This window comes from Carlito syrichta, unplaced genomic scaffold, assembly GCF_000164805.1.
Source record: "Carlito syrichta isolate Samal-C Ts95f unplaced genomic scaffold, Tarsius_syrichta-2.0.1 Scaffold302407, whole genome shotgun sequence".
NCBI classification, from domain to species: domain Eukaryota; kingdom Metazoa; phylum Chordata; class Mammalia; order Primates; family Tarsiidae; genus Carlito; species Carlito syrichta.
In genome coordinates this window covers 73,507-84,888 of record NW_007246503.1, presented here as the reverse complement: position 1 = coordinate 84,888, position 11,382 = coordinate 73,507, and the positions used below count along the sequence as shown (strand labels likewise).

At 39.2% G+C, this 11,382-nt stretch overlaps 1 protein-coding gene across 1 annotated transcript in view; it reads left to right on the top strand.

Moving 5' to 3' along the window:
- The window catches only part of PRMT3 (protein arginine methyltransferase 3), a gene marked incomplete at its 3' end in the record, with an annotated part of 78,495 nt that overhangs the window by 332 nt on the left and 66,781 nt on the right, over nt 1–11,382 (top strand). Inside the window, exons 2-5 of the mRNA XM_008056595.1 lie at nt 221–356; nt 2,401–2,483; nt 4,918–4,967; nt 5,585–5,687. Of these exons, the coding sequence (XP_008054786.1) occupies nt 221–356; nt 2,401–2,483; nt 4,918–4,967; nt 5,585–5,687 (372 nt within the window). The remainder of the gene's footprint in view (nt 1–220; nt 357–2,400; nt 2,484–4,917; nt 4,968–5,584; nt 5,688–11,382) is intronic.

The following is an 11,382-nucleotide window of genomic DNA, read 5'->3' as shown; positions in this document are numbered from 1 at the left end:
AGGGAGAGACCCCTTCACCCCGGGAGAGCCTTGTCACCCCGGGAGATCCTGCTTGTCCCAGGAGAGCCTCGTCACCCCGGGAAAGACCCCTCACCCCGGGAGATCCCACTCGTCCCGGGAAACCCCGCTTGCCCCGGAAGAGACCCATACCCCAGGAGAGACCCCCAACCCTGGGAGAGGATCCCCGCCCCGCCCGGAATGACTGTTGTGCGTGCACCAGGCGGCCGGGGCGCTGTGGAGGACGAGGAGGACCTGCCAGAACTGTCGGACAGCGGTGATGAGGCGGCCTGGGAAGATGAGGACGAGGCCGATCTCCCCCAAGACAAGCAGCAGACCCCCTGCCTGTTCTGTGACAGGTTCGTCCGCCTCTGCGCGCGGTCCCAGCCCCAGGCCCGAGTGCCCGGGACCTCGTGGGGTCTGCGTGGTCTGCCCAGGAGTCGAGCCAGAGTGGCCTGCCTGTCCTTGAATTCTTGAACCACTGACTTGGAGTGAGAACTTGTTGAGAAGACCCACAGTGGTTCAGAGAAAGGACCCATGAGCAGGAAGCCAGGTTATATTCTCAGTCTTCGATGGGCCTCAGTTTCCCCTTCTGTAAAATGAGATTGCCCTGGGTTGAATCTGTGGTTCCCAAATCTCGTCACCCGAGACATTTAAAAAAAATATATATATATAAACCGGACTCAATGGCTCAGCCTGTAATCCCGTGCTTTGGGAGGCTGAGGTGAGTGGATTGCCTGAGTCCGCGGGTTCGAGACCCGCCTAGGCAACTTGGCGAGACCTCATCTCTACAGTAAATCAAAAAATTAGCTGGGCGTGGTAGCGCGCGCCTGTAGTTCCAGCTACTTGGAAGGCTGAGGCGGAAGGATCGCCGGAACCCAGTAGGTCGAGGCTGCGGTGACCGGGAGCATGCTACTGCACTCCAGTCTGGGCGACAGAGTGAGACTCCAACTCAAAAAAAAAAAATTAGATTAGATTAGAGTAATAGATAGAGAACTCTGCACCTGGGTCCCTCTAAATCAGGAACAGATAGATAGATTGATTGATTGATTAGTCAACTCTGCACCTGAGTCCCTCTAAATCAGGGATAAGGGTCAAGGAATCGTCTGTTTTCATGAAGACCCTATCAGAGGTGACTCTCCTAAGTAACAAGTTTGGAGCCACACTGAACTAGAAAATCCCTGAGGCCCCCTAAGTAACAAGTTTGGAGCCACACTGAACTAGAAAATCCCTGAGGCCCTTTCAACTGCGCTGTATTCTGTAATTCGACCAGTAGTGGGCAGTCTCCAGTGTAACATCTCTATTTGAGCCCATTTAGATAGTCTCTTGGTTCACCTTCCTTAATGGGGGCTCCCCACCTATTGAAGAAGAAGGAATGGATGCCTTTTTCACTTAGGGTAAAAGAGACTGCAATATCAGTAACTTGCTCAAGGTCACAAAGTTGTAGTGTGTCTTATTCCCAAATTCACATTCTTTCCACTTAAAATTCTGCCTCTTAGTCTCAGGAAGCTTTGACTTTGGTTGCTGTCCTGGGCAAGTAGGCGTGAAAGAGGCCTGGCTGGCATTGGCCAGTGTTACCTTAATAAACATTTCCCAGTGTTCCTTATATCTGGGCCTGGTGCGGATTCGTGTTCTCATGTGCAGCCTCATTGAGTAGGTAGAATGTCTACATATACACTGGTTGTCATGAAAAAATACTTATTGAGCACCAGGGGTGCAGTGCCTGTGATAGGCTCCATAAATACTGCAAATAACCTATCTCGGTAAACATTTGTTGAAAACGAATGCAGCAAATGTGCTAGGAATATAGATGAACTAGGCAGCATCTCTACTGTGCATTCCCAGCAACGTGTCCTTCAGTTTTGCAGGTCACATCATAAAGAGGCTTGATCCTCACAGTGTCTGTAATGCAAGTACTTTGGGAACACTACAAGATCGCTTTTGAAATAAGGCAATTTGGGATTGTGCCAGTGGTAAAATTACATTTTATGCTTTATTTCTGAAAAGCAGTTTGAGCTGTGCCAGTTCAAACCTCTGAAAGCAGAGTTGGCACTAAGAGGAGAAAAGACTCTCAAATAGGGAATTGTTATGACTCGAGAGAAACAGACTCTATCAAAGGAACTCTTTCTTTAAAGCCTTTTGATAAATTCAGAGATGTTATTTGGCAAATAAGTTAACATTGGTATTTAAGGGGTAATTTGTGTTAGGTGTAAAATGGGACTCAGAAATACTAACTTCCTTTAAAAGTGCTGGGTTCCATTTCTTTCGGATACAGTTGCATTTGTTTTTCTCACCTGGAAATAAAGCTAAAAACCAGCAGAGTGAAAACAGTGTATTTAACATGAAATCAATATTTAGACTTCTTGGAAAACTATTTCATGAAGCTGTTGTTTGATTTTTCAGGTTATTCATATCTGCTGAAGAAACATTTTCACACTGTAAGTCTGAGCATCACTTTAATATTGATAGCATGGTTCATAAACATGGTGAGTATTTTTTAGAGTAAAGACAAGTAACATTATGAGATGTAAGTGTAAGTTTATAAGTTTCTCTTCTATACAAGATTCACTGTATTTAAGCTTATATTGGCTTTACAACTAAAAAGAAACATTTGGCATGTGATAGCATTTTTGTCATATCAGAGTTAGGTTATTTGAAAACAAACAACTTAATCAGGTCAAAGCATAACATGTGTTTCACTGCCTACAAGATTGAGTTTTATAAGATTGGGAGAGTATGGAAAAAGAGATAAGGTAACATGCAAAGTATTCAGGTGATGTTTCTATTGAAATTTCTGTGTAAATATACCTTAAATTTAAAGCCTTCCACTTCTTTAAATGGATGTAGAAGAACACCATTCCACTAAAATTAACTAAATTCAGTCCAGGAAAGGTGGCTCATGCCTGTAGTCCCAGCGCTTTGGAAGGCCTGGGTGGGAGGATCACTTTAGCCCAGGAGTTTAAGACCAGCCTAGGCAATATAGTGAGACTTTTTCTCTACCAAAAAAATCAAGAAATTAGCTGGATGTGGTGGTGCACGCCTATAGTTCTAGATACCCAAGAGGCCAAGGAGGTTGGATCCCTTCAGCCTAGGAGTTCCAAGCTGCTGTAAGTCATGATGGTACCACTGTACTCCAGCCTGTCCAACAGTGAGACCCTGACTCAAAAAAAAAAAAAATTAATTAAATACAAAATTGACTTTTTGATTGCTGTATTTTTTTAGCAACTAGAACGGACATTCTTGAAGAATAGTAAATATTAGACAGAGTTTTAGGTCTCAGGTAAACATGATATAACATGTTTATAAATCAAAATTCAACAGCAACCCCTTTTGTAAGGCATATGAATGACACCGTCATGTTTTTCTTGTTTTTCATGTTGCATTTTTAAACTGAATAGTAATCACACTTTAGATTTACTTTTGTATTTTTGATTTTTCACTTACCAATATGGTTGTTTTGTATGAGGGGGAACCCTCAAAAAACTGGAATTTATGTAAAAAATTGTGTATTTATTCTTACATGTTTGAATTTCAGGCACAGCCGGGCTCGGTGGCTCAGCCTATAATCCCGCGCCTTGGGAGGCTGAGGTGAGTGGATTGCCTGAGCCCGTGGGTTCAAGACCCACCTGGGCAACTTGGCGAGACCTCATCTCTACAATAAATCAAAAAATCAGCCGGGCGTGGTAGCGCATGCCTGTAATTCCGGCTACTTGGAAGGCTGAGGCGGAAGGATCGCCGGAGCCCAGCAGTTCGCGGCTGCAGTGGCCGGGAGCGGCCACTGCACTCCAGTCTGGGCGACAGAGTGAGACTCCAACTCAAAAAAAATAAAAATAAATAAATAAATAAATTTCAGGCACCTTCAAAGTACTCTTCATTTGATGCAGTATGCCCATCAAGACACTTTTTCCACTGTTGAAAACAGTTTTTGATCTCATCAATTTGGATGCTTTTTAGTGCTTCTGCCATTTTTGGTTTCAGTTCTTTCACATCAGCAAAACATTTCCCTTTGAGGACTTTTCATCCAGGCAAACAAAAAATAGTTTCTTGTGATGTGTCGGGAATAGGGAGGGTGGGGTGTGCTGTTTTTGGTAAAAAACTGCTGAACATTCAGCATGGTTTGGGCAGGTGTGCTCATAAATTACTCTTCATGAAATAGGAAAACACGTTGGAAGAATCTCCAAAAAACAATTCATTGAAGCCAAATGCAGCCTCTTACAACACCGCTAGCTGGTATACTGATGCTTGTGAGTTCCTAGAACACTTACTAGGGGTACCTAGTGGGAAGCCTGTACTACAAGGGGCTCACCCTCCAAAAAAGTAATTCAGGTTTTTTGGGGTTCCTCGTATGCTGTTAAAACTTCCTCATAACAGCAATTCTGTGGCATTTAATAACTTGTTGGTTAGAAATGTTACTGCTTTCCATTGTTTTAAATGCTGTTTTATTTTTGGAAAGATGTGAGAACTGGAGAACAAGCCTCATTGTTTTTTAATTTGCATCATTAAACTTCAAATGAAAGCTAGTATACACCATGTTCTGGCAAAATTATATTTGGTAGGCACCATAAAAATTAGGGCTTTAGAAACTTTCAGCTCTAGTATTAACTGCCAAATAGTTGGTAAAATCTAGGACCTAATTGTTCAGAACTGTACTGCTCTTACAAATGAGTAGAATTCTAAAAATTAATTTTCCATTAAAAGAAATGAAAAGCACTTAAAATTTGTCATTTATGTCTGTTTCTTAGAACATTCAGAAGTGTCAAAATTACTACTAATTTTTAGTTTAAAAGTCCAAATATTATGAATAGTAATTTAGAAGTCAGAAAAATCTTATTGGCTAATCAGAGAAACCTTTATAGAACAGGTCAACTAAACAAAACTCACATGTTAAAATAGGTGCATTATTTTTTTTTCCCCCTTTAGGACTTGAATTTTATGGATACATTAAACTAATAAATTTTATTAGACTTAAGGTAAGTTGACAGCTTAATTTATAATGTTTAGAAATTAAAGAAATGCCACAGTTACTGTGAATGCACTGGTTATTTGGAAGACTGAGGAACTGTTACATTAGGGACTGTTGTAAAGTTGATGCTCATCGTAATGGGGGTATCATGGACATTAGGAACTAGCACACTGCAAAGCACCAAGTAAATGTTTACATATAACTAACACATGTTGTTTTTAACCGTGTCTGAGAGCTGAATCAGTGTTATGTGAACAAGTAATTTAGTGTTGGATAAAGGGAAATACTGATAGTATCTGTAAGATTAGAAATAATATCTAGTGTGATTTCAAGTAGTTTGGTTGCTCTCTATTTTTTTTAAATACTTTTTTCTTTTTTTTTTTTTGTCCTTTTTAAATGAATGTTGGTATTGTCACTTTCCCCAAATTAAAACAATAAAAAATTCTTGCATTGAGACCATTAATTAAGCAGTAATCAGCAAGTTAATGAAATGACAGGTGAGATGCTGATTTTGTGTAACGCTGACACATGACTTCTTTTTTTGTTTAAATTCCCTAGTTTTTACTAGGGAGACTTTGTGATTATATACAATGAAAAAAAACATGCAATTAATTTTACATCCAGAATCCTACAGTTGAGTATATGAATTCCATATACAACCCAGTGCCTTGGGAGAAAGAAGAGTATTTGAAGCCAGTATTAGAAGATGACCTTTTACTTCAATTTGGTAAGATGAACATACTGTTATTTACTTTAATTAACATAAGACCATTCATTGTGGCAAAATGGAGGTAAAATGTTTAGGAAAAGATACCATCTTTTTAATAATCTGAAGACTGTATCAGGTAGTTGATTAAAAATTGACAGTTATACTAACATTACCAGAGAGGAATTTAGAAGTATTAGTTTGTTTGAGCATTTTGTGCAGGATGCTTTGAAACATAGAATTTTTAGTGGCTAGATATTCATTTAAAAAAACTAAATTTAATAATATTTGCTGCTTTTGTCTCATATATCCAGATCAGATCATTGACTTTTTCCTCTCTGGCATCACCTTTTATTCTTAAGATAGCTAATTTACTAGGTTTTAATGCAAAATAAATTCCACTCAAATTTTCATAGACTTATTCTTATACACTAACTCTTAAGCTTCCGTTGTGGCAAGGTCACTCTTATTTCTTGGATACAGGTTTTTTTAGTTATTTGTTATGTGCTCTGGTTTATTCCTTACTGAACAGAAGTCTTGAGAAAGACCGATGGTCTCTTACAGATACTTTATAGATCTGATCAATAGAAGTGAAATTATATATTCTTATTTATACTTTCTTTCATGCTTCTTGTGCCAGTCAGGGACTTATTCTCTTCAGATCAACAAAATCATTCAGTTTTTTTATTTATTTGTTTGTGTATTTTTTTTAAATCTTTTTTAGAGACAGGGTTATGCTCTGTTGCCCAGGCTCGAGTGCTGTGGTATGATTGTGTCTCCCTGCAACCTTGAATTCCTGGGCTCAAATAATTCTTCTGTTACAGTCTCCTGAGTAGGACTATAGGCATGTGCCACCATGCTCAGCTAATTTAATTTTTTTTTTTTTTTTTGGTAGAGATGGGGGTTGTACTATGTTTGGCCTCCCAAAGTGTTAGGATTGCGTGCATGCATCACCATGTCTGGCCAGCAACATTGTTCTAAATACACATATACCTTGACAGATATCATCTTGACAGTATGTATCTGACCAGTTCTTTGATTATTAGCACTCTTTTCCTTGAGAAACTCATTGAGTTGTATGGCAGTGTGATGTGATAGTAAGAGCCTTATTGTGGTATTTAGGAATTATGTGACTTTGGACAAAGTGCTTAACCTTTCTGGTTTTAAGTCTTTTCATCTGCAAAATGAGAAATTGGGACCAGATTTCTGAGATTCTAGCTCTAAAACTTGGTGATTCCCAGCTTGAGTCTTTCCCCTTTACACAAATTTCCTTTAATCTCGTTTCTCAGAAAGACCAAAGTGATGCCTTTAATCAGTGACGAAGTGTTCAGTAGTTGTTCTTTATGAATTCCTAAATTCAAAATCATCTATTAAGCGCAGGATGAAAGTAGTATGTTAAATGCTTTAAGAACACGAAAAAATGAACGTCACTATCCTTTCCAGAAGGAACTTCTAGTTTAATAGTAGGCATGTTGCTTTTTAATGTCTATCCTGTATTTTAATGTAGGGTAAAATATAAGTTTCATGAGAGATAGAAAAAGTAGTGCAGTTCACTAGAGGAAGAGGTTACTCAGATTGGCGACAGGTATTAGTTGAGTGCTGTATGCTGGGCACTGTGGACACAGATTAGTATGGAGCCTGTAACTGTCCAGATGTATATAAACTTAATTTCTTTCAGCCCTAAGTTTAGTTTGTGTCGGGGACCAGCCCGACCTGAGGGGAGTTGGACCTGCTCCAGGGAATCAGGACGGCGAGAAGAGACCACTCGGAGGCAGTTCTTCTGGGATCAGTCTGATCAGGACTGAGTCCAATTTTATTCAAACTTTTTCCAGCTTATATACCATTTTCTATAACCTCCAGCAGTATGACAAATACCTGCTGGGGGCTTACAGGTCTCATGATGCATAACGTACTTCACTAAAGATTTTTGCTTAAGGTAACAATTAACAATCAAAATTCCATGATGCATATCATGCTCCACAAAGCTTACATCAAGATAAGAAGTGTATGATTTCAGTAATAGTTTTGCTAACTGTTTTCTATAATATTTAATGATTAATCTGTATATTATAAGCTATTCTTATTTTTACCTAATGTAAAATTTCCTATTTTCTATGATTTAACAAAACACTCAAAATCTATACTATTTATTTTAATGTCCAGCAGTAAAAAATATTTCTGTCAGGGACACTGGTGCCAGACTCTGCTCTATGAAATGCTAAATAGAAGCAAAGAACGCTAACCACAGTGTTTGACAAACCCAGTGTGTACTTTACCATTGAAGTCTGCCGGACACTGAAGTCAACACCTTAAAGCAGAAATCCAAAGTGCAAAAGTATAAGTAAGAGTACTTTGGTTTTACTCTCCAACAGGCCCGTAACTGGGTTTCATTACTACCATACATAGGCATATTAGAGGGCAAATTCCAAGCAGAAGGAAGTGAAGTAGCAAGCACAGGTTCACATAGTGTTATATGTGGGTAACTGAACTGTGTATATATATATTTCTAAACTTTCTGATAGAAAATTTGATCTAAGTCAATTAATCAAATCATAGTTGTCACACTCTTGGACAATGAAATGCACGCTTGCCATGACGATGGCCAGGGGCGGAGGCAGGCTAAGAGTTTCAGCACGTAAAGAAACTAGGAACGTTCTACCTGGCTAGACGCAAGAAAACAAAACTATTAAAGCAATTTTGGCTTACAGGAACAAAAGCTGCATAGTTACTTCTGGGAGGCAGAAACTTAAGAATGGCTCAGAGAGTCAGAGAGAAATGGAAACTTAAAGCACAGAATGTTTTTCTGCTGTAAAGCTTTACCTAAAATTTTAGCCTAACTGGTTAAAAGGTTTACTTTCAAATAATATAAGCTTTTATGTCACATATACAAACTGGTCACTATTCATATATCAGTACTACAGGTGTCACTGATGCTTTTATGTCAAAAGCAGATCTCCAACATGGGCCTTCATAGGCCTCAACTGTATAGCTGTAGATGTTGGCTCCCAACAAGTTTGTAAGAAGGTAATAATGACACTTACTTTATAAGATTGTTGCAAAGATAATGCATACTAGCAGAGGTATCTGCCATAGAGTAAGTGCTTAATGAAGGAGATTTATTGTTTAAGTTCTACAGAGTTGACATGAAGAAGTCATGACTAAGATCTGGAGCAGTTACAGAGGCTTGTTAAAGGAAGTAGAACTTGAACTGGGGATGATTCTCAATGCACTGCTCACATTCTCTCTGATAATATGTGCTCCTGGCCACCAGCAGGGAGAGATGAAAGACAAGGTTGTTGTTTTCCTGGCTCCAGCCTTGATTAATGATGATTTCACTGCCACTCTCTTTCAAAGGTATTTATTGAGCACCTGCTAAGTATTTTGCTTTTAGAATATAAAGCTAAGTTAGTAAGAAAGATGGCTATGATAATAGGCAACTAATGTAGGCTGTAAGGATAAATAAAAGGTAACTTCACTGTGGAGTAACCTCGCAGACTACCTTAGCCAGGTAATCATCAGTAATAAGTCATGTTGAAAATGTATATCCTTGATGGGATGTGATGAGAATGGCACTTTTCACCTGTGGTCTTCCTCCTGAAAACCAATAACTAAAGTCTAATTATGAAAAAAAAATCAGAAAATCACAAATTGAGAACCATTCTACAAACTGCCTTACCAGCTGTCTTATAACTGTCAAGGACATGACCAAGGAAAGCCTGAGAAACTGTTGTAGCCCAGAGGGATTTAGGGAGACATGACAACTAAATGTATTGTTGTATCCCAGATAGGATCTTGGAACAGAAAAGGGACATTATGGAAGAAAAAACGGACAAACAAAAACCCAAGGAAATCTGAATGAATCAGATGGAGTTTAGTTAATTTTTAAACAAAGTATGTATAATATTTGGAATATATTTCACAAAGGGTTAACATCTTTTCTACATAAAGAATACTTTAAAATTGAAGTATTCAAGGCTGGATGCGATGACCCACACCTATAATCCCAGCATTTGGGGAGGCTGAGACAAGAGGATTGCTTGAGCCCAGGAGTTTGAGTCCAGTCTAGGCAACATAACGAGACCTCATCTCTACAGAAAATAGAAAAAATTAGCTGTGTGTAGTGGCACGTATCTGGTCCCTGCTATTCAGGAGGCTGAGGCAGAAGGATTGCCTGAGTCTGAGGGTTGAGTCTGCGGTGAGTTGCAGTGAGTTGTGATTGTGCCACTGCACTCCAGCCTGCATGACAGAGTGAGACCCCGACCAAAAAACAATTTGAGGGAGAAAGAACCAAATACTTGATAGAACAATGGGAGAAAAGTGTAAAAATAGTCCTGAAACATGAAAAAGTGCTCACTCAGAGACGTGAATTAAAACACTTAGATATAATTTCTTGCCTGTCAGACTGGCAAAAAAAATTTTAAATGACAGCACATTCTGTTGGTGAGGCTGTGGAGGATAGGCACTCACATGTATTGCTAGTAGAATGCAGATTTGGCAGTACTTGGCAAAATTATGTGTACTTTTTAACATAGCAATCTCGTAAGACTCTATTTTGAAAATACACCTCCTGCATTCTGAAATGCATGTACACAAAGTTATGCACTTTAGCATTATAATTTCAAGCAATTGGAAACAACCTAAACGTCCACACAGGAGAGATTGAATGAACTATGTGGTACATCTACACTGTGGGGTAGAATCCACCTGTTAAAAAGAACAAAGATCTTTTAACTAATACACAGTGTTAGCCAGGACATACTGTTCAATGAAAAAGGCAAAACCCAAAAGAATGTCCACAGTATAGTGCTCTTCATGCAGGAAAGAAAGGGATTTGGGAAAATGCACATGTTGCTTGTTTGTGTGAAAGAAATGCAGGAAGGATAAATCAGAATCTAAAGAGACTGCTTATTTCCAGGGATTAGAAATTAGAGGGAAAGGGATAGAAAGAAGGATGCAGTGAGAATGGGGCAGCAAGGTAACAAGAGAGAGACACTTCTCTGAGTATGTCTTTTTATTTGGCTCTGACACTTAGGATTATAGTAATGTTTCCCATAGCCTTCATATCATCACAAAATAAACAACTGAAAAAACCAGGATGGGGTGGGATGGGGTGGGGAGGGGAGGGAGGGTGAGGGTACAAAATGGAGTACAGACACTAACAAATGAACTTCGCTGTGTTACAAATGAATAAGGTAACCATACTGAAAGGGGTGGGGAGAAAAGAACTAAGTAACTGGAGTCTTGACTGGATACTGTGGTGAGGCTAAAGATAATGAATGCTGTAATCTAGTAAGTAAAGGCATTTTTCATGGGGTATGGATTAATAATTCTGACCACTTTTTCTGTATATCAGAATTGAACAAGTAAGTAAATATATTGTAGATAAAGGAATCAGGGCTTTTCAAAGAGATGATTTATTCCAGGGTCGGGGCAGGGAAAATACAAGATGAGTCTGGGACATCTTGTGCCAGAAAATAAGGAAGTACTTAATAAAAGAAGAGAGATACTTACCAAAAGAGCACAGGAAATTAGCTGGGCATGGTGACCCAGCTACAGGGTAGATATAGTCCCAGCTACTCTGGAGGCTGAGATGGGAGGATCACTCGAGTCCAGTAGGTTGAGGCTGCAGTGACTCAGAACCGCATCACTGTACTCCAGCCTTGGTGACAGAGTAAGACCCTGTCTCAAAAACAAAAAGCTAAAGAGTACAGGAGTC